This window comes from Myotis lucifugus, unplaced genomic scaffold (genome assembly GCF_000147115.1).
Source record: "Myotis lucifugus unplaced genomic scaffold, Myoluc2.0 scaffold_234, whole genome shotgun sequence".
Taxonomy (NCBI): Eukaryota; Metazoa; Chordata; class Mammalia; order Chiroptera; family Vespertilionidae; genus Myotis; species Myotis lucifugus.
The window spans coordinates 1,520,990-1,548,510 of NW_005871282.1; the positions used below are offsets into that span (position 1 = coordinate 1,520,990).

The 27,521-nt window shown below is 48.7% G+C and overlaps 1 protein-coding gene across 1 annotated transcript; it reads left to right on the forward strand.

The window, feature by feature from the left end:
- The first annotated feature begins 1,362 nt into the window (after window positions 1-1,362).
- Window positions 1,363-27,151, forward strand: LOC102437918 (tissue factor pathway inhibitor). The gene is made up of 7 exons (XM_006098408.1): window positions 1,363-1,474; window positions 5,945-6,010; window positions 7,191-7,367; window positions 7,993-8,058; window positions 9,242-9,418; window positions 10,046-10,111; window positions 26,949-27,151. The coding sequence occupies exons 1-7, from the start codon at window positions 1,363-1,365 to the stop codon at window positions 27,149-27,151; spliced, it is 867 nt and encodes a 288-aa protein (XP_006098470.1).
- Window positions 27,152-27,521: the final 370 nt, after the last annotated feature.

The window sequence follows — 27,521 nt, forward strand, 5'->3', positions numbered from 1 at the left end:
TTGGGACGCTTTCCCACTGCTTTTTGCTCTGGCTCTTCCCATCGTTTCGAACAGGAAATGTCACTCTCTCGCTAGATCTGCTTCCCTCGGCGTCAGTGTGTTCGCCCATCATTTCAAACCACTCCCCGTGGGCCAATCCTGCACCAGATGACGCCCCCCAAGGGAGGGGGGCCCCTCTCCTGCACCAGACGACACCCCCCCAAGGGAGGGGAAGAGCTGGGAGAAGGGACCAGCCAGATGCTCTGTTCGCGGTTTCACAGGAGGCCTAGTCAGGGAACTGGTTCAAAAAACAGAAATGTATTTTCACGGAAACAAAGGTGAAATTTTAGAAAATGTGTTTCTTCTTTTAAAAAAGAACCAGAGCAAAGGGAAAGACAGATCAGGGAATGAAAGTTGGATTCATAGAAAATGCAAGGGAAATGACAATGTACTTCTCCCTGACTGAGAAAGGAGAGCAGCTCTGAGGGTGACATGGCAAACGGACTGCCAGTGACAACGGGTCTTTCTGTGGGGGAGAGAGGAGTGCGCTGCGTATCTTTATTTTATAATTAATACTGCCTCTCAGCTGCTGCAGCGAGTGTTCCTCAGGATGAGAATCTGCCTGGAAACCTTTGGTTGTGCTCGTCCTTGGTTCTGTCCTCGCTGATCATCTCCATGCACATGCAGCCGGCTGACCAGCAAGCACCATGTCTCCCAGTATCGCCATTTTAAGTGGCATTTTCAAGTTGCACTGGGACCCGTGTACTTGAATATGATTCACTGTGTTCCCTGGGTATGTGAGCCCCGGCATTTGTGGATGGAGAGTACGGGAGACCCGTGAGAGGCCAGGCAATTGGAGGAGGCCTGTGATTCCTGCTCGTCCTGCTCTAGCTCCCGGTTTGCCATAACTGGTCTGTGTTACCAATGTGGCTCCCCAGGTCCAGTCTGTGCTGTACACGTGGCTCACCAGGTCCGGCCTGTGTTGTAGACGTGACTCACCAGGTCCGGCCTGTGTTATAGACGTGGCTCACCAGGTCCGGCCTGTGTTATAGACGTGTCTCCCCAGGTCCGGCCTGTGTTGTAGACGTGGCTCACCAGGTCCGGCCTGTGTTGTAGACGTGTCTCACCAGGTCCGGTCTCTGTTGTAGACGTGTCTCACCAGGTCCGGCCTGTGTTGTAGACGTGGCTCACCAGGTCCGGCCTGTGTTATAGACGTGTCTCCCCAGGTCCGGCCTGTGTTGTAGACGTGTCTCCCCAGGTCCGGCCTGTGTTGTAGACGTGGCTCACCAGGTCCGGTCTGTGTTATACACGTGGCTCACCAGGTCCGGTCTGTGTTGTACACATGGCTCACCAGGTCCCGGCATGTGTTGCAGACGTGGTGCGATGAGGAAGACAACCCTCCTCTGGGCTTCCGTGTGTCTGCTGCTCAGCGGTGCCTTCCGCCCCCTGGACGCTGCTCCTGAGAGGGAGGACGAGGAGGACGCGGACGGCACAGGTAACCTGTACAGCCACCCCCCTCCACCCCCAGCTCCTGACTGTCATCGAACCTTGATGTGAAGTTCCCATTGAGCAGGCACTTGGTGGGGTGTTTGTTTCTTTCTTTGTTTTGCTTTGCTTTTAAAACTTTTCAAAGACAGTTTTTATTGATTTCAGAGAGAAGGGAGAGAGGAGAGAAATTGCTTGGCTGCCTCCTGCACGCCCCCAGCTGGGCACCGAGCAGGACTTGAAGACCAGTGAGCGGCCTGGCTGAGCGTCTTCTCCAGTTCCCGCTGTTTTGTTTTTAATTAATCTTTTCATTAAACACGATCCCATATCCGAACCAATTCCATTTGGGAGGTACCATTTGTCACTTTAGGCCAAAGTCATTTTGCAGAATTACACTATTTAATTAAAATTATGGCCTGTCATGTTATAGAACAACATGCGTTTCTCCCAAGTCATTAGTCAACTATTTCTCATCAGGCCAACCTGCCAGGAGGACGAAATCGAGAAACTTCTTAGAAACACAAAGATGATAAGATCAACACAGTGTTGATGAACTCTAAGAGCATCCCTTGCCGGGGAGGGAGGATGGGCCGGGCATGCAGGGGGGAAGGGGGGACGGTCACCTTCACACGGTGGAGAGTCGGGCAGGCCTGCTTGTCCCTGGCCTGAGCTCTGCACACAGCTTTGCCGAAGGCCTGAGCTCTGTAGCTCCCGACTCCTGGTCCATGGCACCAGGAGTAGCACCACGCCCGGCCTTTGTTCCCCCAACTGCAAAGGCACGCCTGGCTGAAGAGATCCTGTCCATGTTCCTCCTTTGTGAGAAATGCCAGCTTCCCACCGGGGAGTGAACAAACAGCCAATCCTTAGTACGTTCCTCAGGCTCTGGGCTCCCAATAAGTTCCAGGCCAGTGAGGATTCCAACAGCCAGGACACACAGTCCCCACATGCTATCACAGGCCTTCCCTCCAGCACTGCGAGCAGGGGAGGGGGGCGGAGGGGGATGGGGGAGAGGGTGAGGCTATGATCCTCACAGGGTGAGGCAGAGAACAATAAACCAGGGACAGCGACGGCCACCAAGCACATGGTCTGGCTGCATCACGTTCAAGCCCCATGGCATTGCCCGGGATGCCTTCTCCAGTGTCATGGCCTTAGCTCAGTCCTGTCACTGCCCACACTTCTCCAAGTCTCATCTTCACGTCCCAGGAAAGTTTCCCGACCCTTCAAAGCTGAAGTAGCTCAGATACTTTTGCTCAGCAGCCCAACGTTTTGACTATTTCTTGAAAGGGGGTTGCTGCCACCCCGTACCCCGACTCCCACATGCCTGCCAAGCCGGTACGTGCCTGACACACGTTCAACACAAGATGGTTGACTTTCAAGGAGGCTCACCCAGACCACGCTGGTGTGGCTCAATGGATAGAGCACTGGCCTGCGGACTGAAGGGTCCTCGGTTCGATTCTGGTCACGGCACATGCCTGGGTTGCAGGCTCCATCTCCAGTGTGGGGTGTGCAGGAGGCAGCTGATCCATGATTCTCATCACTGATGTTTCTACCTCTCCCTCCCTTCCTCTCTGAAATCAATAATATATATAGATGGCTCCTCCCAAGTCTGCAATGAAAACAGGACTGACTCCCATCCTTCTTGAGTGGGATGCCAGGTACTATGTCTGCCACCCCCACCCCAGGGTCACTGAGCTCAAGTGTGGGTCACAGGTCACTGCGCAAAATCTGGAATTCACAAAGGAAAAATACATCAAGACGGGAACGGAGAGATGAATAATTAGCTAATCATTAATAAAATGTAGTCAATGAAAGTTAGTCCTTAGTGTTTTCCTTAGGAAATCGGTGTAAAAATATCCCCTACTTTCATCATTGAAAGCTTTTCTTTTGTTTCTATAAAATGAATTTTAGAAAGAAAAACGATTGATTGGAAATTATATAATCAAGCTGCATGCGTTCCCTAAGTGCCCGTTTATGACTCTCAGCCGCACAGATCTCTGACAATGTCACTGCTCACTCAGAACGCGGGAGACACCAGCTGTAACCCCAGAGGGGATATTCCCAAGTCATCACTCAGGGCGCAGATTGAGCAATTAATTTCTGCAACTTCTATTTTGCGGATTGTAACATGGAGATCACAATGCCTAGGTCATACATTTGCTGAGGTAATTAAATGATATAATTGCAAACTGTCTGAGGCATAGTGATTCCTCAGTAAACATTTAGCTGTTATTCCCAGAACTACCACCAGGCAGGCCTTTCATTTTTGTGGGCACTGCTCCCACCTGGTGGCACAACTACTAAAAAGCAGGTTGAACTTGGGATGAGTAGGTATAGCCTTAATACGGAAAATGTAAAAGAATTGGCATGATGATCGGGACTACGAAATGCATTAAGAGTAAAAGCTAGAGGATCACCGGTGAGAACCAATCTCATAAATTGTTGATTTATAAGAGAACGTTTTTGTGCATATATATGGCAACTTAGGTTGGGTGCTGTCTTTTGTAGGTAAAGATCTATGTGTTATTATAAATCTGGTACATGGTATCTACCTTATTAAACTTTAAGTCTGAAAGTTCACTGTTCTATAATTTCCATTGGTTCGATTTCTTTTAATGGAAAAGAATAGTCAATTCAGTTATCAAATTAGTCAAAAGGTTGATGTAGTATTTTGTAAATGATACTCTGATTTTTGAAAAATTAAAAGCTGCCTTAGCGGTTGAGATAAACTTCACATGTCCACCCAAGGTGTCGAATGAATCAAACAGCACAATGCCCACTCAAATCTAGGAAGCCATATTTTATCCATTCCAAGATTGCAAGGCCCACGTATCCCTTTATGACTGACACAGAAAACTAACATTTCCGTTATCTTGTTATGAAGAGTTTTAACATTACTTTAATATGACTAATACTTGGCATTAACTCAACTGATTATTAGGACAAAAATATGAAGGGTAGGAGAGAACTGATAAAATTATCTAATTCAACTTTTATGATATGCATCTTTTCTCTTTCAAAAATTCAGTTTTGAAACTATAGGAAATCTAAAATTGATTTTCCTTCTACATGATCATACATGTACAAACTTATCTTTTATATCATGTTTTTAAAATGTTTTATGTAAAAATATTAAAGTGACATGCATCCATGTTTCTTTTTTCAAAGTAAATTATTTGTGGTGCAGTAAGACACTTTTTTGAATGTATTTATAGTTATCAGTTTTAGTTTAACAGAATACTGCTGCCCCCTAAAGGGAAAATTGTTATGTCCTTTTGCCCCAGTTACAGTTTTCACTGTCTTACTTAGAGATTCTATAAACAACTGCCATTGACTTAAAATTAGGCTTCTGCTAATAATATTAAATTGATAAAAATCAAATTTAAAAATGTTATTGGGTTTTCTGTATGTGGGGATAGAGGGAATAAATGGTAATGGGAAATATATGTTTTAAATAGCTGAATTTAAAAAGAGGTCTCTACTTATTTATAAAGCCAACACATTACCTTACAATTACTACTCAGTTCCATCAGACCATTGGTACAGGTGCGAGCGATGACAAGAGTCTAGAAAAATTATTCTACATTATTTTTAATAGTTGATTAATTAATTAGTATTACCTAAACATTAATAATATTTATTAATTTGTTATTAATAATAATTATTATTAACTAGAGGCCCAGTGCACGAAATCCCCTTAGCCCAGCCTGCACCCTCTCCAATCCGGGACCCCTCGGGGGATGTCCACCGGCCTTGTCGCCCCTCACTGACCCCCTCTGCCAGCCTGGTTGCCCCTCACTAACCCCCCTGCTGGCCTGGTTGCTCCATGCAGCCTGCTATTTGGTTGTTACTGTGAGGGTGTCCTGCGCTCCTCTCCCTTCACTGTGTTTCCTGGCGTTTCAAACATATGGTGTCCTGAGGACAGGTGTGCCTGGCCTGTGTATTCCCAGAACAGTGAGATGCATTCGTTTCCCCTGAATCTGATAGAAACGAGTCAGGATGTGAAAGAAATGTGTGAAAGCACAGATAGCAACAAACCTGACTTCAGGGCCATGGCTTCCCTAGATGGACATTACGTTTTTCATTCTCTGTTATTTCTTTTTCTTTCCCGAGAAAACCGTTGTCTCTAAGGGGTGAGAGCGGGGCTCTGAACTCCTGACCTTCACGGCCATTTCAGGACAGAGAACCTTCCACCTTGAAAATTGATCGTTTGATGTGCCCATGACAAGCAGTAACGGAGGGACAATCATGAACCCTCATACCTTTGTTTTGCTAAGAACCCAAAATTGCTCCTGGAGATATTATCTCAGTTTATATAAGTAGCATAGAGATGTTTAAAGCCCCACTGTGCGCTGATTTCACAGAGCCTGTGAACAAGCTTTCTGGAAGTTTACTTTTCTCAACACGCCTGCTGGCATGGCCTTCCTGTGAGCATGAGCTGTGCCCGTGTCTCGTGTGTTAACTTGCTGCACTCTCCCCGCAGATGACAGCGCCCAGCCCGCTGCCTCCTCCACTCCCGGCCGTGCCAAGAGGAATGCTGGAGTCCCGGGTAAGAACGTTATTTTTTTGAAATTGGTGCCAGAAAGATAACATGTTAACAACAGAAGTGGGATGGACATTAGAACTGTGCTTTAAAACAATTACACCAGCTTTTCAGACTCTCGGAGTCTGTCAGCACTTTTCCCGTTGTCCCGGAAGAGGGCGAGGTGAGCTCGATCACATCTCTGTCTCTGTCGCTCGCCCAGCGGCACCCGCCTGCCTCATGAGACCTCACACCTAAAAACATGAACTATTTATAGATTTTCCTAAATGTGGATACACATAAACTTAATAAAAAAAATAAGTAAACCATGTTTTAGCCATAATATTGAATACTTCCCAACCGAGAGTAAAATATCCCAGTATCTTAATCAGTCAAATCATGGATTACTTGGTAGTGAATGCCGCACTAATTGAGGCGTGAAATGTAGGACATGGAATCCCAGTGGCAGCCACGTTCGAACTTAGCTGCATCTGCCTTAGTCTACATGTCGCAGGCGATGTCGCAGGTCATTGTCACACTGTGTGGTTGCTCAATGGTCACCTCTTGTTGTTTCACTGTCCATGTTTGCTCCTTAAATGACTTGAACACAACCAGTGATTTGTCCATCTATACTAACAATAGAGGAATATGCATATTGTCCGGGATGCCCTCACAGTAACAGTAACAACCGAACAGGCTGCATGGGGCGACAAGGCCGGCAGGGGGATAGTGAGAAATGACTGCACCGCAGGCTGTGTGGTGCCACCAGGCCAGCAGAGGGGTCAGTGAGGGACGACCAAATGACTGAACAGCAGGCTGCATGGGACAACCAGGCGGGCGGGGGAGGGCAGCTGGTGGCGACCAGGACAGCAAGGGCGGGGTAGGCAGTTGGGGGTGACCAGCCCAGCAGGAAGAGGTACTTAGGAGTGATCAGGCTTGCAGAGGGCGGGGGGTATTTAGGGGCGATCAGGCAGGCAGGCAGGTGAGCAGTTAGGAACCAGCAGTCCCAGATTGTGAGAGGAATGTCCAACTGCTAGGACTGGGCCTAAACTGGCAGTTGGACATCCCCCAAGGAGTCCCTGATTGGAGAGGGTGCAGGCTGGGCTGAGGGGACCCCCACCAATGCACAATTTCGTGCACTGGGCCTCTAGTTTAATAGGAATAAGTAACTCCAAGGAGAACTCTCTGACACACGTGCAACCCCCAGGGCGGCCCGACTTCTGCTTCCTGGATGCGGACATGGGGGCCTGCGGCTTATACTTCAAGAACTACTTCTACAACCACCGCTCTGGGCGCTGCGAGCAGTTCGTGTATGGAGGCTGCAAGGGGAACCGAAACCACTTCAAAAGCGAGGCAGCATGCCAGCACTTCTGTGGGGACCCAGGTGCGTCTGCGCTCCTCTCCCTTCACTGTGTTTCCTGGCGTTTCAAACGTCATGCGTCCTGAGGACAGGTGTGTCTGGCCTGTGTGTTCCCAGACCAGTGAGATGCATTCGCTTCCTCTGAATCTGATAGAAACTAGTCAGGATGTGAAAGAAATGTGTTAAAGCACAGATAGCAACAAACCTGACTTCAGGGCCATGGCTTCCCTAGATGGACATTACGTTTTTCATTCTCTGTTATTTTGTTTTCTTTCCCGAGAAAACCTGTGTCTCTAAGGGGCAAGAGCGGGGCTCTGAACTCCTGACCTTCACGGCCATTTCAGGACAGAGAACCTTCCACCTTGAAAATTGATCCATTGATGTGCCCATGACACACAGTAACAGAGGGACAAACATTAACCCTCATACCTTTGTTTTGCTAAGAACCCAAAATTGCTCCTGGAGATATTATCTCAGTTTATATAAGTAGCATAGAGATGTTTAAAGCCCCACTGTGCGCTGATTTCACAGAGCCTGTGAACCAGCTTTCTGGAAGTTACTTTTCTCAACACGCCTGCTGGCGTGGCCTTCCTCTGAGCATGAGCTGTGCCCGTGTCTGGCGTGTTAACTGGCTGCACTCTCCCCACAGATGACAGCGCCCAGCCCACTGCCTCCTCCACTCCCGGCCCTGCCAAGAGGAATGCTGTAGTCCCGGGTAAGAACGTTATTTTTTTGAAATTGCTGCCAGAATGATAACATGTTAACAACAGAAGTGGGATGGACATTAGAACTTTGCTTTTAAACAATTACACCAGCTTTTCAGACTCTCAGAGTCTGTCAGCACTTTTCCCGTTGTCCCGGAAGAGGGCGCGCTGAGATCGATCACGTCTCTGTCTCTGTCGCTCGCCCAGCGGCACCCGCCTGCCTCATGAGACCTCACACCTAAAAACATGAACTATTTATAGATTTTCCTAAATGTGGATACACATAAACTTAATAAAAAAAATAAGTAAACCATGTTTTAGCCATAATATTGAATACTTCCCAACCGAGTGTAAAATGTCCCCGTATCTTATTCGGTCAAATCATGGACTACTTGGTAGTGAATGCCCCACTAATTGAGGCGAGAAATTTAGGACATGGAATCCCAGTGGCAGCCACCTGCGATCATAGTTGCATCTGCCTTAGTCTACATGTCGCAGGCGATGTCGCAGGTCATTGTCACACTGTGTCGTTGTTCCATGTTCACCTCTTGTTGTTAACTCTCCATGTTTGCTCCTTAAATGACTTCAGCACAACCAGTGATGTGTCCATCTATATAACAATAGAGGTATATGCATATTTTCCGGGATGCCCTCACAGTAACAGTAACAACCGAACACGCTGCATGGGGGGACAAGGCCGTCAGGGGGGTTTGTGAGTAATGACTGAACCGCAGGCTGCGTGGTTCGACCAGGCCAGCAGAGGGGTCAGTGAGGGACGACCAAAGGACTGAACAGCAGGCTGCATGGAACAACCAGGCTGGCCGGGGAGGGCAGCCGGTGACTACCAGCACAGCAAGGAGAGGTTGGGCAGTTGGGGGTGACCAGCCCAGCAGGAAGAGGTGGTTAGGAGTGATCAGGCTGGCAGGGGGCGTAGGGTAGTTAGGGGCGATCAGGCAGCCAGGCAGGTGAGCAGTTAAGTGCCAGCTGTCCCAGATTGTGAGAGGAATGTCCAACTGCTAGGACTGGGCCTAAACTGGCAGTTGGACATCCCCCAAGGAGTCCCTGATTGGAGAGGGTGCAGGCTGGGCTGAGGGGACCCCCACCCATGCACAATTTCGTGCACTGGCCCTCTAGTTTAATAGGAATAAGTAACTTACTCCAAGGAGAACTCTCTGACACACGTTCAACCCCCAGGGCGGCCCGACTACTGCTTCCTGGATGCGGACATGGGGCCCTGCCGCTTATACCTCAGGAACTACTTCTACAACCACCGCTCCGGGCGCTGCGAGCAGTTCGTGTATGGAGGCTGCCAGGGGAACCTAAACAACTTCCAAACCGAAGCAACATGCCAGCACTTCTGTGGGGACCCGGGTGCGTCTGCGCTCCTCTCCCTTCACTGTGTTTCCTGGCGTTTCAAACATAAGGCGTCCTGAGGACAGGTGTGCCTGGCCTGTGTGTTCCCAGACCAGTGAGATGCATTCGTTTCCCCTGAATCTGATAGAAACGAGTCAGGATGAGAAAGAAATGTGTTAAAACACAGATAGCAACAAACCTGACTTCAGGGCCATGGCTTCCCTAGATGGACATTACGTTTTTCATTCTCTGTTATTTCTTTTTCTTTCCTGAGAAAACCTTTGTCTCTAAGGGGTGAGAGCGAGGCTCTGAACTCCTGACCTTCACGGCCATTTCAGGACAGAGAACCTTCCACCTTGAAAATTGATGGTTTGATGTGCCCATGACCTGCAGTAATTGAGGGACAATCATGAACCCTCATACCTTTGTTTTGCTAAGAACCACAAAATTGCTCCTGGAGATATTATCTCAGTTTATATAAGTAGCATAGAGATGTTTAAAGCCCCACTGTGCGCTGATTTCACAGAGCCTGTGAACAAGTTTTCTGGAAGTTTACTTTTCTCCACACGCCTGCTGGCGTGGCCTTCCTGTGAGCATGAGCTGTGCCCGTGTCTCGCGTGTTAACTGGCTGCACTCTCCCCGCAGATGACAGCGCCCAGCCCACTGCCTCCTCCACTCCCGGCCGTGCCAAGAGGAAAGCCGCAGTCTGGGGTAAGAACGTTATTTTTTTGAAATTGGTGCCAGAAAGATAACATGTTAACAACAGAAGTGGGATGGACATTAGAACTGTGCTTTTCAACAATTACACCAGCTTTTCAGACTCTCGAGTCTGTCAGTACTTTTCCCGTTGTCCCTGAAGAGGGCACGGTGAGCTCGATCACGTCTCTGTCTCTATCGCTGGCCCAGGGGCACCCCCTGCCTCTCGCCCCGCCTTGCTGTTTGTTCAGACGCCAGACTCCCCGTGTGGGCCTCAACACGCGTGCCACCCAAACCGCAACATACACGGGGAACGAAAGGAGATGCTTCAAGATGTGACTTATCTATTTAAAATGTGTATGTGCTGACAGGAAAGTGGCTTTGCAATTGGATTGTAAATTAGTTTTATCGTAACAATCTTTCAACATGTTGGGACACGATATACAAAAAAAAAAAAGCAATAGGACTCACACAGGCTCAGAAATCCAGGCGGCACAGGCACCAGATGGAAACATGGGGATGGGTGGGTGGGTAGTCACCTAGATCATACAGGACTCAGAGAGAATATGAAATAAAATATAATATAATGAAATATAACAGAATAAATATAATACAATTAATATAATAATATAATTAGTATAATTATTATAATCACTTTGTTAATGTGTTAGTACATTAATATAATATATACAGGATGGGTAAAATAGATTAATAAAAATAAATAATACAATACACAAATAAAACACAAGAATAAACTATGCTTCCCATGCTCACAGCTGTAACCCATTGCCCCCCATAGACAGTGAGCTGCCGCCACATTAGCCACCAGAACGGTTGCTCCCTCTGCAAAGCCCACTCAGCACCCCCACCACCCTCCAGAGGCAGCCAGTGTTTCACAAGGTGTCTCAGACCCAGAAGCGTGGAAACTCCCCGCAGAGCCCACCCCGCCGCCCGTGTGGCAGCCGAGCCTCACGCTGAGCTCTGAGCAGCTGGCTCCCAAATAGACAAGACAAGACAAAAATTATACCAGGATGCGTCAGGCCCTCCTTCCTGGGAGAGCGGGCGCGACACAGAGAGAGCCCTCCTCGCCAGGTCCGCCATCCAAGCAGCCCCCCGCCCCTGGCTCCAGGCCCCTGGCTCTGCCGATCCCTGTCCTCCCGGCCGGTCTGCTCTGTAACAGGTGGCTGGTTAGCCCCAGTCACAAGAGTTCTCCAGGGAAGTGTTTCTAAAACTTAAACAACATCTGTTCCCTTTACAAGAGAAAAAACACAGGCTTCCCATTCGTAGACCAAGATGTTTGGAATGACACGCATTTTACATGATCAAGGAAGAGAGTAGGAATGCTCTCTAATGCCTGTGACTATCATACAACCTCACATCAACGCGTATCCAACAATGAAAAAAATACAAACTAAAAACTAATAGATTAACAAGACTCATTGGATGCACATGTTCTTTGCTAAAATAAACTCCCTATTGTCCTACAGGTTTGGCTCATGGATAGAGCATCAGCCTTCAGACTGAAGGGTCCCAGGTTCAATTCTGGTCAAGGGCACATGCCAGGGTTGTGGACTCGATCCCCAGTAGGGGGCGTGAAGGAGGCAGCCGATCAATGATTCTCTCTCATCACTGATGTCTCTCTTTCTCTCTCTCCCCCTCTTCCTTCCTCTCTGAAATCAATAAAAATATATTTAAAATAAAATAAAATGTACTCCCTATTAAATATGAATTTGGGATTGACTATATAGGACAAGTGAGGAATGGAGGAGGAAGAGGTTAGGAAAGCCTGGCTATGCGGCGCTGTGTGAAAATAAATGCCCGACCTTTTCCTTCTTGAATACTGGACAATCCCGCAGGAGTGCATTTGGGGAACATTGCTATAAGACGGTGCTGATAGAAAAACCCCATCCTGTCTTTTCTAGGGACATTATAAAGGAATAGAGGCCCGGTGCACAAAAATTTGTGCACTGGCAGGGGGGGGTGTGTCCCTCAGCCCCACTTGTGCCCTCTCACAGTCTGGGACCCCTCGGGAGACAACGACCTGCTGGCTTATGCCCACTCCCAGGTGGCAGAAGGCAGGCCCAATCCCTAGGAGCAGCCCTGGTCGGGCTCAGAGCAGGGCCGATCCGGGAGTTGGGGTGCCACCCCCTGTCATGCTTAGGGCAGGGCTGATCTGGGGGAAGGGGCGCCGCCCCCTGACACGCACAGAGCAGGGTCAATCGGGGGGTTGGGGTGCCGACCCCTGTCTCACACAGAGCATGGCCAATCATGGAGTTGGGGTGCTGCTCCTTGTCACACACAGAGCAGGGCCGATCGGGGGGTTGGGGAGCTCCCCCGGTCATGAACAGAGCAGGGCAGATGGGGAGGTTGTGGCGCCTTCCCCTGTCACACACAGAGCAGGGCCTATCAGGGGGTTGGGGCGCTGCCCCCTGTCACCCACAGAGCAGGACCAATTGGGGGTTTGGGGCACTGCCCCCTGTCACACTCAGGGCAGGGCTGATCAGGGAGTTGGGGTTCCACCCCCTATCACACACAGAGCAGGGCAGATCAGGGGGTTGGGGTGCTGTCCCCTGTCATGCACAGAGCAGGGCCAATAAGGTGGTTGGGGTGCAGCCCCCTATCACACACAGAGCAGGGCCGATCAGGGAGTTGGGGCGCTGCCCCCTATCACACACAGAGCAGGGCAGATCAGGAGGTTGGGGCACCTTTCCCTGTCACACACAGAGCAGGGCCAATCAGGGAGTTGGGGCGCCGAACCCTGTCACACACAGAGCAGGGCAGATCAGGAGGTTGCGATGCCGCCCCCTGTCACGTGCAGAGCAGGGCTGATCAGGGGGTTGGGGTGCAGCCCCCTGTCACGCACAGAGCAGGGTGTATCAGGGGGGTGGGGTGCCTTCCCCTGTCACACACAGAGCAGGGGGGGTCGGGAGGTTGTGGCACCACCCCCTGTCACAAAAAGAGCAGGGCCAATCAGGGGACTGGGGCACTGCCTCCTGTCAAACATAGAGTAGGGCTGATCAGGGGGTTGGGGCACTGCCCCCTGTCACGCACAGAGCAGGGCGGATCAGGGGGCTGGGGAGCTCCCCCCTGACACGCACAGAGCAGGGTTGATCGGGGGGTTGTGATGCCTCCCCCTGTCACACATAGAGCAGGTGGATCGGGAGGTTGGGATGCCACCCCCTGTCAGGCACAGAGCAGGGCGGATCAGGGGGTTGGGGTGACTTCCCCTGTCACACTCAGGGCAGGGTCAATGGGGAGGTTGTAGCGCCGCCCCCTGTCAGGCACAGAGCCTGTGGTCGCTGCCTTCCTTCAAAGCCAGCCTGTGGCGACGCTGTAACCACCTCTGGAGGCTGGCACACCTGAGACAGGTTTCCGATGTCAGCGCCAGACTGACCCCCAAACACCAAGAAAGTGATATATCTGCTTCTGCTTTACACTGAATCAAGGCACCTGAAGCTCATGGAAAGTTTTGAAACACTTTTGAAAGTAATCTCTTTTTATTACTTATTCATTTTTAAAATATATTTGTATTGATTTTGGAGAGGAAGGGAAAGAGAGAGAGAAACATCAATGATGAGAGAGAATCATCGATCGACTGCCTCCCACCTACATGCCCCACAGCGGGGATGGAGCCCACAACCCGGGCATGTGCCCTTGACCAGAAATGGAACATGTAACGTCCTGGTTCATAGATCGATGCTCAACCACTGAGCCACACCGGCCGGGCTAATCTCTTTTTAAATCATTCTTTAAAGAACTGGCAAAATTGAGTGAAGACAAATTTATTCCTAGTACCAAAACCTTTTATTTCAATCTACAATTTGTTCTCTAATAAGTTTTAAGCAGATCTGAAGCAGCCCAAATGAGCAGTCCATCCTCATCAGTATTACTGCTGACTGTTCACTGGCCGTGGGGTAACATCGCTTATAAACCCGGGTGTCCCTGGGGCTCTCAGCGCGTGGGATCTGCATGTGCACAGAGGGACTAGCTAACCCACGGAACTCGCCTCTCTCAGCCGCAGGTGCTGCCGCACTGAAGCCAGAGGAAGCGGCGACTTCCTTCCTCTTGGCAAATGTTTGGAATCAGAGGGCAAGACTGTTGTACTGCCCAGTAGTCTGCCTCCTGTTCACCATAGTCCCGCCCTCCAGAATGTTCCACACACTTTCTAAATCACTCCAGGGAAACTTCCAGAGTTTCCTAATGGGAGCAGCTGGGAGCCACCTACACGATCCATCTGGCCCAGAGATGGCCCTTTTATAGGAGAGACGAAGACACAAACCTTGACCACTTTTTACTCCGACCTCCCGCCCCTGTTCAACGAGAACGCCTTCGAAGCTGCAACGCTGGGTCTATGTCAGGAGTATGTTTATTTAACTCTGCGTATCCTTTTATGTGTCTCCAGTACAGGCCACACACACACTAACGCCACGCTCTCTGGGTCATTAATGATGGAGGAAATCTTTAACACCCAGGACGTCCCACCGCTTTTCTTGTCTCGACTGGCGGTCGGTAAACTGTCAGACACCACTGAAGAATTGTTAAGAATTGTGGAAGAAAACAATAAAGTTAGCCTCCGTGTCCCTCATCCCCTCTTCTGGGTGAAGGGATTGTGGGGACCCGTGAGGCCCACACGAAGGGAATTAGCATAACGCTCGCTGCATCAGAAGCCAATCAAACAGTAGCCACTGGCACCACAAGTCGCTGAGTATTGAACATTTCAGATTTTAGAACGAAGTCTCTTTGGGCCGTAATAATTATTCAGGTAATTAAAGGCTGAAGTAGGAACTGCTGGGTAAATTTTGTTCCGCTGAAGTAACAATTTTATAGAATGAAGAATGAAGAGCACAGAGATGAAGTGGTTTTACTGTTAACAAGATTAACTGAGAAAAAGGTAAAAAAATTATATGCATTTAATAATTTGATTTTTTTATTTGATTTTGAGATGGTTGCCTGAGAGGTGCTAACAATATTTTTAATGTGGAAACTTAAACATGGGTACAAAAGGGTAAAAATCAGTAAATGTTCTTTCGGTTTCTCTAATAAAACTGTTCAGTTTTCCAACTCATTTGAAAATATTTAAATATCTTATGTTGCTTAGAAATGATATATTAAATATGGTCATTATTCCTTGTGTCATCTTTGTAAACATTCGGAAACTTACCCTATCAATTATATGCGCATCATATTGGAAATGTATGACCCAGCGAGATCAGAACACAAATATATCTGAGTAGAAAACAGCCGAGCTAGCGGTGGGGTGGACAGCGCTGTCTTCTCCAACATCTTCCTTTTCTCCGCTGGGATTGTCTAACCCGGCGGTTTTCAACCTGTGGGGTCGAAGGACCCTTTCACAGGGGTCTCCTCAGACCATCGGAAAACACATCTATAATTACATATTGTTTTTGTGATTAATCACTGTGCTTTAATTATGTTCAATGTGTAACAATGAAATTGGGGGTCACCACAACATGAGGAACTGTACTACAGGGTCCCGGCCTTAAGAAGGTTGAGAACCACCGGAACCAGAGCCCCAGAAGCATGCGCCCCCTGGTGGAGCGAAATGAGAAGAGAACAGCCTGACACTACCAGCCCAGGACAAGACACACCAACATGAATTCTGAGGCAGTTTCCACAAAAGGATTCTAAGGACGTTCTCCACTCGCCTGGAATCTTCCCAAGGGTCAGTACAAGGGAGCCATATTAGAAAGCAAGTTACATCTCTGTGTGGTGATATGGAAAAACTCTATATGTTTCAAACTTTTAAAAAGTTGGAGAATACTTCAATTTTGAAAATATAGACACATATATAATATTTACTAGAATGACACAAAAGCAGTTACAAGTGGCCCCTCTGGAGGAGAGTAAGGTGGAGAGTAACAGATGTTTCTTTCCTTGTCTCACTTTTCTGTATTGTGTGAGTTGTTTTTAAACTTGACAAGTATTTAAACCTTTAAAATATAAAATAAGTTTTTGAATTCCTCTGACCATTGTAAACTTTATGTGTGAGACTCGTAACACGGAAAACATTGTTAGGCAAACGGCAGTGACTGATTTCCATGGAGTTGACACAGTAGGGACGGGCGGTCCTGACACACGGGGCCTCGGTCGGCTCGTCTCATTAACCAGCTCTGGCTGTTGGGTGAGGCTCTCCCACCCTCCACATTGAATCACTCATCTTTGGAGATGAGATTTCTCGCAAGTCCAACGTGAAATACTCCTGAGTCATCAATTAGCTTCTGTAACACGCTGTCGAGAGAGGGCAGCAATTACCACAACTAGTTCCACGCTCTCTGTGAGCAAGAAAAGAATCATCTGCACGGAATTTGAAGGAAGATGGTATTCAGAGTGCTACCGTGTCCTTGCTATTCCTGACGATGTCGATTCCATTCCAATGTCATCCTATTAACAAGCACTTCAACCCAGCAGACACTTCTGACCTCAGTCCTTGGGCCAGAAAGATAAGACGCGATGAAAGAGGGGAGAATATGAAGTGACTTTCATGATGCCAGCCCTTGCCAATGGGCATCAGAACGCCATTTCCTCTCCACTTTCTAACGCGGTGTAACCTAAGAAGATGACAGACAAGCACAGACGTGGGCTTATGCTACCCACTGCTCCTTACCCTCTGTACGTGCTAAATTCTGCCCCGCTGAATGAAGCGTTCCATTGTTCTGATTCCTTTGAAATTAAAATAGTAATAATAGCTACTTGGGATGATTGTTTCACAATTAAAATAATCATTTATAAAAGAGAGAATTGTAGTGAGGTAACTACAAAATACATGATGGCTTTTCCTCCCACTTTCCAAGTTATTCTAGCTGGGCCAGAAAGTAATTAACAGAGACAGATTCACAGGAGAACATCAATGTTGAATACATGAGCAAGGAGAATTCACAGGCGTGAAAATTCAAGGACAGTGGGCAGTGACACCGGATATATCAGGCATTTTTGGACAAAGGAGGAAAGGGGGTCCAGGTTATTCGACCGTAAGAGTGAGAACGGGTGGTTCCAGGACGTGAGACAGAGCAGCACGTACGTGGCAGGGACGTTCTTGCTGGGCAGCTCAGAAGCCACGGGGCACAGAAGGCATCGAGCCAACAGGCTTGGAGCGCACGCAACAGAGCAGATTTCTAAGGTGCTGAAGCCCAGGCTGCCTTCCGACATCAGGTTTCTCTGCTCAGGTCCCCAGGGCAGGAAAGCAGTGGTGGTCAGAGGCTCTTTCTGAGTCTTGTTCCTTAATAAACAGCCTAAACTCAATTCCCCAGAAGGGCAGCGTTAGGGCAGGACAGGAAGAAGCCAGGGAGTCTCCTTGGTCAGTGGAATGAGGGAAGCTGAGGCAGGATAATTAAACAAGCCGAGGAGTCGACAGCCTGCTAATAAACCACCAGATCTTCCAAGGGCTCGGAGGAGCAGATGGTCTATACCTCTCCTCCCCAGCCTCACAAAGGAGGGAAATATCAGAGGCCCAGTTAGCGCCCCTAGTGCCAGCCAAACCCCAGAACGATGAAGCCAGGGGAATAAAGAACAAAAACCCAACTAGAGCCGGACAATCCCAAGATAACAGTGAAGCAGTGAAGCTGCCTGGCGAAGGAAGCCAGACTCCCGTATAGGCCCATTTGATGCACTGGCGTATTGAGGGACACACCTGGAAAGCTGTTGAATATTCCGTGAAGACCCTCCCCTGAGACCTCCTCAAAGTCCCGCCTTTAGAAAACAGGTAAGAACTGTCAAGACGAGGACCCAGCTCACACTCTCCCTGGAGCATGCCCATGCCCCCCTTTTCTCAGGCTCCTATGTTTACTCTCCTTCTCCTAAACTCTAGGGGTGCCCATGAGACTTGTAACCAGGGGAGCAGCAGGCAGCAGCCGCTTGTTCTGCACTAACCCCAGTAACTTGCCTAAGGACTCTCCTTTAGCCTCTGTGACTCCTTTCCTGAGGCCACACAGCCCAGTGTGGCTCACTCCTCATTCTGTGTTCTTGCCTCTTCTATCTTCAGCCCTTCCTTTGTTTCACCGTCCCAGCTTTAATGAACATACTCTCAAAATCACAGAGACTCACATCATGGAATCCCTACAGGAAGTCAAGAACCCACACATTCCAGACTGTGCCGGGACAGGCTCTCCTCCATCCCAGTCCCTGTCTTGTGACAACTTCAGAAAGGCAACACTCGAGCTCCCTTCAACCACCTCTTGGAAACTTTAAATGTTTCACATTCCAGAAGCTAAGCTGGTAGACTGCTCTGTATTTCATTAAAGCGATTATTCCGTCCTGAGAATAAGCCAGTTCAGGTAAATTGCTGAGTCTCATTTCAGGAGGTGGTAGGCTCCCAAAGTGAGATCAGTATGGCCAGTAGCGTGTAAGCAAATAATCAGGTGTTTAATAAGGGTTATGTCTATGAAAACATTTAAAAAAAAAAGGTTAACGATCAGAGCAAATTAGGAACCAGTTTTGGGATCTATAAGGCTGTCCGTTGAGAGGTTTCTAGAAGTGAGGCTCGGTTCTTTTGCCGAATGAAGGCAGGCAGAGACCACCTGATAGATGACACTGATTTGATGTTTGAATGTCACTGGCAATGTCATCAGGGTCTCAGGGAAATTCTCAGGTGGCTTGTTTAAACATGAACAGTTGTGGGGATTTCTCTGAAGTTGATGTCATGTCTTCTCAGAAAAAAAGTTTTAGTTCTTAATAATTCCCAGACAAAGAATGGGAGGAAACAAAACCCTTAGGTCAGAGGATTGTAGCCAAATATTTAAGAAATTCTTTTGGTAACTTGAAACCTTAGAGTTTTACCACGGTAAATGGTAAAATTTTTGATCATCTAGATAGTTTGACTTCACATAAAATACTGAATCTTTACAGAGAAACTAAAAGATAAACTTGGACCAGTTATGTCTTGTACTTTATTTTAAAATGTTTCTTAAAAAATTGTGAATATATTTGCCAATTAAAGAACCTAAATTTCTAGAAGTTACAAAATGTATTCATAAATTTGCCAATCTCAAGAACACTAATTGCTTACTTTTTAGTTGTCACTAGAAATTAAGGTTTTTAAGGGTTAAGCATTCTAATTAAGATAGAACAAAATTGTATTTGGGGGGGGTAAGAGAAGGTATAAGGTGTGGAGATACATCTTTAGAGGAAATTAAAAGAAAATGATTGTTCTGAAGTTGGTTATTTCTAAATAAGCTAAGAAAAGGAAAACTAAAAGGGACTAGGAAAGTTTTAGGTTTGTGAAGAGAAATCTTAAGAAATAAAATTGTACATATGGTTAAGCTGATTAAGATTGAGACAAATATAAGAAAATTGATGTAAATATCCAAAGTAAGCTGATACAGAATTAGAGTTTGGTTTTTGTATGTTTAGTCTGTTGAAAAGACAAAGTTTTCTTTGTACTTATTGTTTTACTCTTGATAAGATACTATGAAAAGTTTTCTACCTAGAAAACAAAGCTTTCATGTTTTATTAGAACAGTTTTCTGTGTTGTCTTAATCAGGTTTTGAATACTTAGGAAAACAGCCTTCCCCATCCTGAGAACTGAAGCTTTGCTGACCTACATTCATGTTTGATTCCTTTCACTATTCTCTCGAATAAATGAGCAATTTGATATCATTTCCTAGTGATATATTCTCTGTATGTCTGACAAACTTCTGATGGCAACGAAATGACTTGATATAAATGTCAGAGAAATCTTCAGCACAGGTCATTCTTAATCTCAGACAACTGACACTTTTTAAGTCATGCAGAGCTTGTCTGAGCACCAGATGACATCCTCAGAGACAAACTTCAAATCAGTAGTCTAGCCCAGCTGGCTTGGCTCAGTAGTTGAGCACTAACCTATGAACCAGGAGGTCAGTGTTCAATTCCCGGACAGGGCACAGGCCTGGGTTGTGGGATCCATCCCCAGTGTGGGGCGTAAAGGAGGCAGCCAATCGCCAATCAGTGATTCTTATCATTGATGTTTCCATCTCTCTCTCCTTCTCCCTTCCTCTCTGAAATCAATAAAAATATATATACACTGGTATATATGAAAAAAAGATCATATCTGTCAGATTGTCACTGCCTGCTTTCACTCCATCTGAAGATGATTCAAGAGAGACATCTAGAGATTTCTTGATTGCTTGCCTTCAGAACCCAGAAACCAAGTCTGTGGTCTGTTCCAATGATTGATCTTTTTATTTTCCTTTTTTTTTCATAGACGTACCTCTTACTAAATACCCGATTGCTTATTTACACAATCTAGGTCTCCACTGGAGCCGTATACATATCCGCCTCCTGAAATGAGACTCAAGGGCTTACCTGGACGGAAGTATTTCCAGGACTGAATGGATCAATGAAATATGGAGCCATCTGCCAACGTGGCTTCTGAATGTGTAACTACTCAGAGGGTCAAAGGCAGGACTGGGAGGGTCCAGAGTCTTGCCACCTGGACGCTGCCCTTTGGGGATGAGTGATTTGAAGATGTTTGCTAAGAACCAAGACTCGGAAGGAGCCGTTGACCTCAGACCGTTCCTGCCTGGAGATTGGAGGGACCCTGCCTCGGGAAGGGGTTCTTGCTTAAGGACCTGTGACTCCTCGCCCCAGAATCAGTCGGGAAGACTCGGGCCTGCGGCTGGGCCGCCCTGGGTGCCTGTCTCTGAGCTGCCCCACGGGAGTGTTCCCGCCGCCTGGGTTCTGTCTTCCTCAGCTGCCTGCGAATCACCATTCTCGCTTCTGAAATCTATCCCCCGCTGCCCCTCCTTTTTCTTTTTCTCTAAACATGTCTTAGACCCACATGCTGCCTCATGTCTTTGGGATTTTCACGCTCATGTGAATTCTCCATGCACATGTACTAAAATGTGGATTGTTCTCCTTTCCACTTGCCTTTGTTAATTTCATTATTGACCCACTAGAACTTAGAAGGTGGGGGAAATATTAATGCTTTTAGCCCCACACAGCTTGAAAAGATGTTTGACAACATGAGACATTCTCTTTTTTTTTTCTATAATCCTCAGTCATTGAGCAAGAATCCTGGTCCTTAGAAACATTCAGTTTACAGCATTGATCTGCAAGTTCCGGGACAGGAGTTTCCCTGTCCTGTTCTTTGCTGCTCCTTAGATCCTAGAATAGTGTTTGTCCTATGGGAGGTGCTCAATAGATACTCCCAGGTGGGGTGTTTACATGGTATTTTGGTTTTCACTTTGCAATGTTTCATAAGGAACTTGTGAGTAAACATGTTTTAATAAAAACAAACTTGAGAGAACCAATTTTTATATTTCTAAGACAGTTTACCTGTTAGCAATGTTTTTATGATTCTGACCAAAAATCTAGTCAAGTCTTTCTGTTCTCACTTCTATAGCCGCCGTGTCTTGTGTCATTAGACAACGGGAGACAGAAAATCACAGAACCCGCGTCGTGGGTGAGCCATCATCTCCGAATTTCAGATGGCATCGAACATAGTGTGTTCCTGGTTTCCCTTAGGGGCGTGAGGACAGGAACACACATTTAAGAGGGAGATATAAAGACAAGATGTACTTTCTAAATGAAAAATTATTATAATAAAGGGAAGATGAGGATGGTGGCTGGCCTCACACGCTGAAATTCTGGGCACGGGCTCCCTGCCGACAGCCTTAAACAGCAGGAGTGGAGAGAGGGATGGTTCTCTGAGGCAAATGCCCGCAGCAGTCTTAGTAAGAGAGAGAGTTTCTGGTCTGAGTAATCATCCCTCAAACTCAGTCAGGGAGGAAATGTGCAGGGGAGCCTGAGGCTGAGGACAACTTCTGTCTGCGGCCTGTCAATTACTCAGTGTCATGATCATAGAGGCACCGCGTCCCGTGCTGGCTGAGGGGGGCAGAGTCTGTCCCGGGGCCCAGGAGGCGGCTGCTCTGTCGACATGTGAACACAGACCCACTTTCCAGGTTTACTATATTCACACTCGTGGGCGTGATCTGTCCTGTGTACGTGAATACACAGAGCATATTAGGAAAAACAGTCCTGCAAAGTCATTCAAACGGAAGGACCATTAAGAGCCTCACACTAGAGCTTAGAACAGAAAAAAAATAAAAATAGATGATTAAAGGCTAAAACTCAGAACGGTTAAAAGTATAAGCTGCCGGCTCCACATCCCAGTGCAGAGCGAGCAGGCCCCTGGACTTTACGGTAATGTCCTGGGACCACGTGTGCACCTGGCAGGACTGCTGAGCTCGGGCTCCGGAGGCGGGTCACGGCTTGAGGTCCTCAAACACCCTTGGTGCCGTCATGAGAAGTTCACTTAGGCAAACCCGTCAGAACCAGACGGGCCTTTGCTCACATGGCTTCCTCATCCGGGTGAAACGAAGTGCTGTCCGTTTCACACAACTTGGATTTTCAAGGAACACATGGTGAGCAGCCCGAAGCGTGCTCGCCGCTGGGTGCCTCTCCCACGGGGCAGAGCCTGGGGGCGGGGGGGGACTGGGCAGATGTGAGGGACGCTTCTCCCTGTGATCAATCAGCTTCCATCTCATCAGAGGCGCCTTTTCCCATTTGACCTTTTTCTCACTGAAGTTCCCCGAAAGGCTGAGAAAGCAGCTGGACCAGGAGGGCCTGGACTAATGCTTACTTCCCCAGGGGCTGGCAGAGATGAGAAGGACAACAGATTTGTCCCCTGGCACCTCAGATCCACACCCATCCCCCAGGAGAGGGACATACACAAGGAAAGAAAGTCAGGTGCTGTCTCCCGGGTGCTTGCTCTCCTGCCGCCAAGTGTGTCCGAAGCTTCCTACCCGAGTGGCGAACCTCCGAGGGGCCATGTGCGCCCCTAACTCCAGTCTATTCCGTGCCAGTTCCCTCAAGCAGGCGAGGCTTCTGTCGAAAGAGGGAAGTAGCCCGCCCAGGTGAATCATATTTCTCTGTTTTCCTCCTGAGAAAAAGAAAATGGAGGCAAAAAAGAAGCTCCTGAGAGTGAAATTCCGAGGACACAGGCTGCCAGCGTTCCAGGGACAGGCGGACAGCAGAAGAGAGCCCGCTGTCTGTCACAGCTCACATCGCCGGCCACGCGGGGCGCCGTGCTATTTCTGTTCTATGTATGATTGTTTTTATGTGTGCGTTTTTATTATTCTTTTTTTAAATATATTTTTCTTGATTTCAGAGAAGAAAGAAGAGAGTGATAGAAACATCAATGATGAAAGAGGATCATGGATTGGCAGGCCCCACACTGGGGATCGAGCCTGCAACCTGGGCATGTGCCCTGAACGGGAATCCATCCATTACCTCCTGGTTCATAGGTTGATGCTCAACCACTGAGCCACGCTGGCCGGACAATGTACAATACCTTTTAAACAGATGTGCTAGCAGCAGAGGACCTATTCCACAGAGGAACATTTATATAAGAAACCCCTAATGCTCCTCAGTGAGAAGCAAAAGGATTGACCTCTTTACTCATGTCTTAGGGATACAGATCCTGTCTCCAGATGCTCACAGGAGTTCCGCAAATCAACTAAACGAGAACCGGAAAGAACAGTTTAATGGAAATGCAGGTTCTAAGTTATCTCACTGCGCCATGCAATAGATGTAATTCCAGAAATCCCGAAAGACACAGCCAGGAATTCGATTGCTTTAGTTTTCCTCTTGGCCATCACCTTTAAAAAGTATATCAGCAAGTAGCAATAATGTACAGCAATGTGCGCACAACACGGCTTCAGTCAACGTCAGACCGCACACTGTCCAGTTGGCCCCATGCGCTCTCATGGACCTGAGAAATTCCTAGGACCTAGGGACATGGTAGCCCTCAGAGCAACGTCTCGCAGCAACGCATCACGTGTGTGTGCGGTGACGCTCCGGATCCGCATTGTAAATTCTACAGTGCGCACAGCCATGCCCTACTCCTCCTGGCCGCTCGCCATTCCTCACTGACTCACCAGAGCAGCCTCCAGGCCCACCAGCTCCATGTACGTCAGTGCCCTCTGCGAGCGTCCCACTGCTCATTTTTGTAGCATGATTTCACTGCGCCTTTTGTACGTGTAGACACACAAGTATGTGCCCTCATGCACAGCTGCCCGCACTGCTCAGCACCATGGCCCGCGGCTCCTCACAGGCCTACGTGCGTGCTGGGCCGTGGGCTGGCGGGGGAGTGCCCGGTGCTGCCCACAATCGGATCTCCCCGTGACTCAGTGCTCAGGGCACAGCCTGTGGTGGTGCCCACGCTGTGTGTGACACGCACGGACCAAGCACAGATGATGCAGAGATGAGCTCTCGCCATTGTCTTAGTTTTTGCTGTTTTGTCTGAGGAAGGAAGATCGCTGTCTCAGGAGGCCTGGGTGCCCAGGATGGAGGTTAGGGCCCAGTTGTGTGGAGAACCCCTGAGAGGCCAGCTAACCCTCCAACAGGATGAGCCCCCACCGTCGCTGTCACACTTCTGCTCAGTAGCCGCCCTCACCTAACGCTGAGCAGGAACTCGCTTAGTGATAGAAACGGGGACCAGACCAACAGAAGTCACATCTGGGCTCCAGTCCTCGCTGCCCTGGACGTGTGTAGTTTGATTTCGCCTCATTTGAGAACTTATTTTCCCACAGGTGACATCCGCTTGCTCGTGACCATGCACTCTCGGAAAACCCTATTTTTATGGCTCTCTTGCTTAACAAAAACTTTAATTTGCAGCATATTTCAAATGACTATATTTTGTTTTGTTTGTACTGCTGCTCCCCATCAGTGAATTTCCCGGCAACATCCCCCACAAATTACTTCACGTCCTGCACTGAAGTGCAGAGGGAGGAGAGGAAGAGGGGGCCCTGGGGCCCGGGGGTGAGGCCGAGGGTGTCTGGTGTCCAGAGCCAGATGAGGTCCTAAGGCAGATGTGGCCAAGGTGAGCTGTCTCCCGGGGGAGGAGGAGGGAGTATGTCACTCATCTCTGTCTGGGTTGTGCCTGATCTCAAACCACCTCCACAGGCTGCAGGGTTCCCCGATGAGGGCCTACTCGCTCCTCCTGTGGGGAACCTGTGCCGCTGCTCCTTTCCCCCTCACTGGGAGTCTGTTTGACGGAACCACCCTCCGTGGGGCCCGCCAGGCCCCTGGCAGAGGCAGTGGGAAACCCTGCCATTTGTTATCGGTTCTCAGAAATCTGCTTAGGGACACGCTGGCCACAGCAGTAGGCCGTTTAGATTCCAGATGAAAGGATGTCAAGGGACAGAAAAGGAGGCCGAGGGAGGACCACACGTTCCAGGAATAAGATGACAGGGCTCCAGGCTCCGGGCTCCGGGAGGAATGGGGAAGGAGCAACAGATGTTTTCCTCCCTGACACACAAACCAACCCTCCCGCCTCCTTATCAGAGAGATTGCCATTGGAGATACGTATTAGAAATTCAGGAGATTGAGCTACTTGATGGTTAAAGAAAGCTCCCCACGTAGCCAGTCAACCCCATGCCCTGCCTTCCAACCCACACTGAGCCCTGCGGAGAGGCCTCTGCCCTGGTGGGAACCGAGGACGATCCTACATTTGGCTAAAATGAGGCAACAGGACTGGCCTGGCAGGATTTGGTTGACAGCTCTGTGGTATGTGTTTTTCCATCTATTTTTGTCCTTGCTCTTTGCCCTGGGCAGACAGCGCTAAGAGCAAAGAGCAGAGGTTTCATTCAACTGGCTGAATGGATGCTTCAACCCACAGGATAGAAGATATTAGCCAAAGATATGGCTTTAAATTGGCAAGAACTGGGGTCTAAAGCAAGAACCTATTTTTAATTCCAGAATCTTGGCCAGACTGTCGTGCCCACAGCAGGCCGAGGGGCTCTCAGCAGACAACGGTTGGGCGAGGGGCAGTGTGCTGGCCAGAGGCCTGGCCCAAGCTCTTCCGAGGGACCAGGTGTCCTGGGGAGAGGGACAGAGTGAGGATGTGGCCGGCTGAGTGGCCGGGTGTCCCTGAAAGTGACTGGACTTCAGCGAGCACCGTAGTCCGCAGTAGAGGAGGCTAGACTGGAAAGGTTGCCTTTTCCACACACGGGGGCTTGGAAAGATAAGTTCATTCTGTTGATGAGGAAGTAAGTCCAGAGGGAATTGTGCACCCAGGTGTGTGGGTCAGGCCTATCCCCTGAGTTTCCAGAGATGCAGCTTGATAAAACCTAAAGGCCAATTTGGTTCTTCATGTCTGGAATCCAGACAGGTGAAAGGCTGCCATTTGTTATCGGTTCTCAGAAATCTGCTTAGGGACACGCTGGCCACAGCAGTAGGTCCTTTAGATTCCAGATAAGAGGATGACAAGGGACAGAGAGCGAAGCTCAGGCCGCTCCGTGTGAGAGGCTGTTGGTGGGAATGGGAAGTAATGGCACCTCCCGTTCTGGGAGCAGACGGGAACGCATGGAGAGAAACACTCAGCTTTGGTCTGATGTTTATCGAAACGTCTGTGTAACTTGGTTTTTCATGGCCTTCCTGGCTGGGGGGTCCTCTGGCCTGCCGCAAAGCACCCCTTCTTCTCACAACGCCATTCTTAGCAGCTCTGTCACCTGGCCTTGTTGAAACAGTCGATAGATTTGAATAGACAAGATTCCCAGTGAATGAAATTAAGAAATGCTTCCTGATACATAAGGCAAGTAAAGAAAAGAAATGCCATTGCTATTTTCTTGGACAAGAAATAAATTAAATTCCTATTTAGAGTCCGGCATGTCATTCCAATTGTGTGAGAGCTGGAGGGAGAAGGAACAGACCGGTGATGAGTGGCAAGGAGAGCACATGGAGCAGCCACTGATTCATACAAAGACGCTAGTTGCACAGGATGGAATGGCTACGAGGGGTCCCTCAAACAGGAGCCCCCTTAGCCTGGGGGAGAGGAGATCTGAGCGCACAGAGCCCGCAAGTGAGTGAGGGCCGGGCGGTCCTAACACAGTTACTGTGCATCCCATGTTCCCGCCAGCGGAAGCCCCTGCGTGTGCGTGGCATGGGAACGCGGGGTGCGCGGTGCTCACTGATGCCCAGCGCGGCTTCTGGATGAAGTCAGCCATCGGTGGGAGTAGCTGCGGCTCCTCCGCAGGGCTCTTTGCCGAACAAGAAACACGATTTCTTAAGAGACTTCGGGGAAATCGGGGCCTGTACAAGGGTGTGGGTCCTTGGAAGTAGGCGAGACTGACTGGGGCCCGAGGAAGGATGTCCCTGCGGCTCAGATATCTTGTGGCTCCTGCTCTCCGCCTGGTCCTGGCTTCTGTTCTTTCCTTCCTTCCTTCCCAGGGCCATTGCCTCTCAGGTATTCATTTCCTCTCTCTCCACGTAAGCGTCCTGCACACAGTATCGTGGCTGCCAGCCCTCTCTCTCAGCTTTTCAATTAAAAGCCAGCATTGACCATGTGCTGTTTTCTAGAGTCTTAGTTCAAGTTCCCAAGGAGGAATCTGATTGGCTAAGCTTCCTTCTCCCTGAGCAGATGTAATCAATGCCAGGTCACCCCTTCCACCCTCTGAGCAAGAAGGGACAGTGGGGGTGCTGAGCTGCAGGG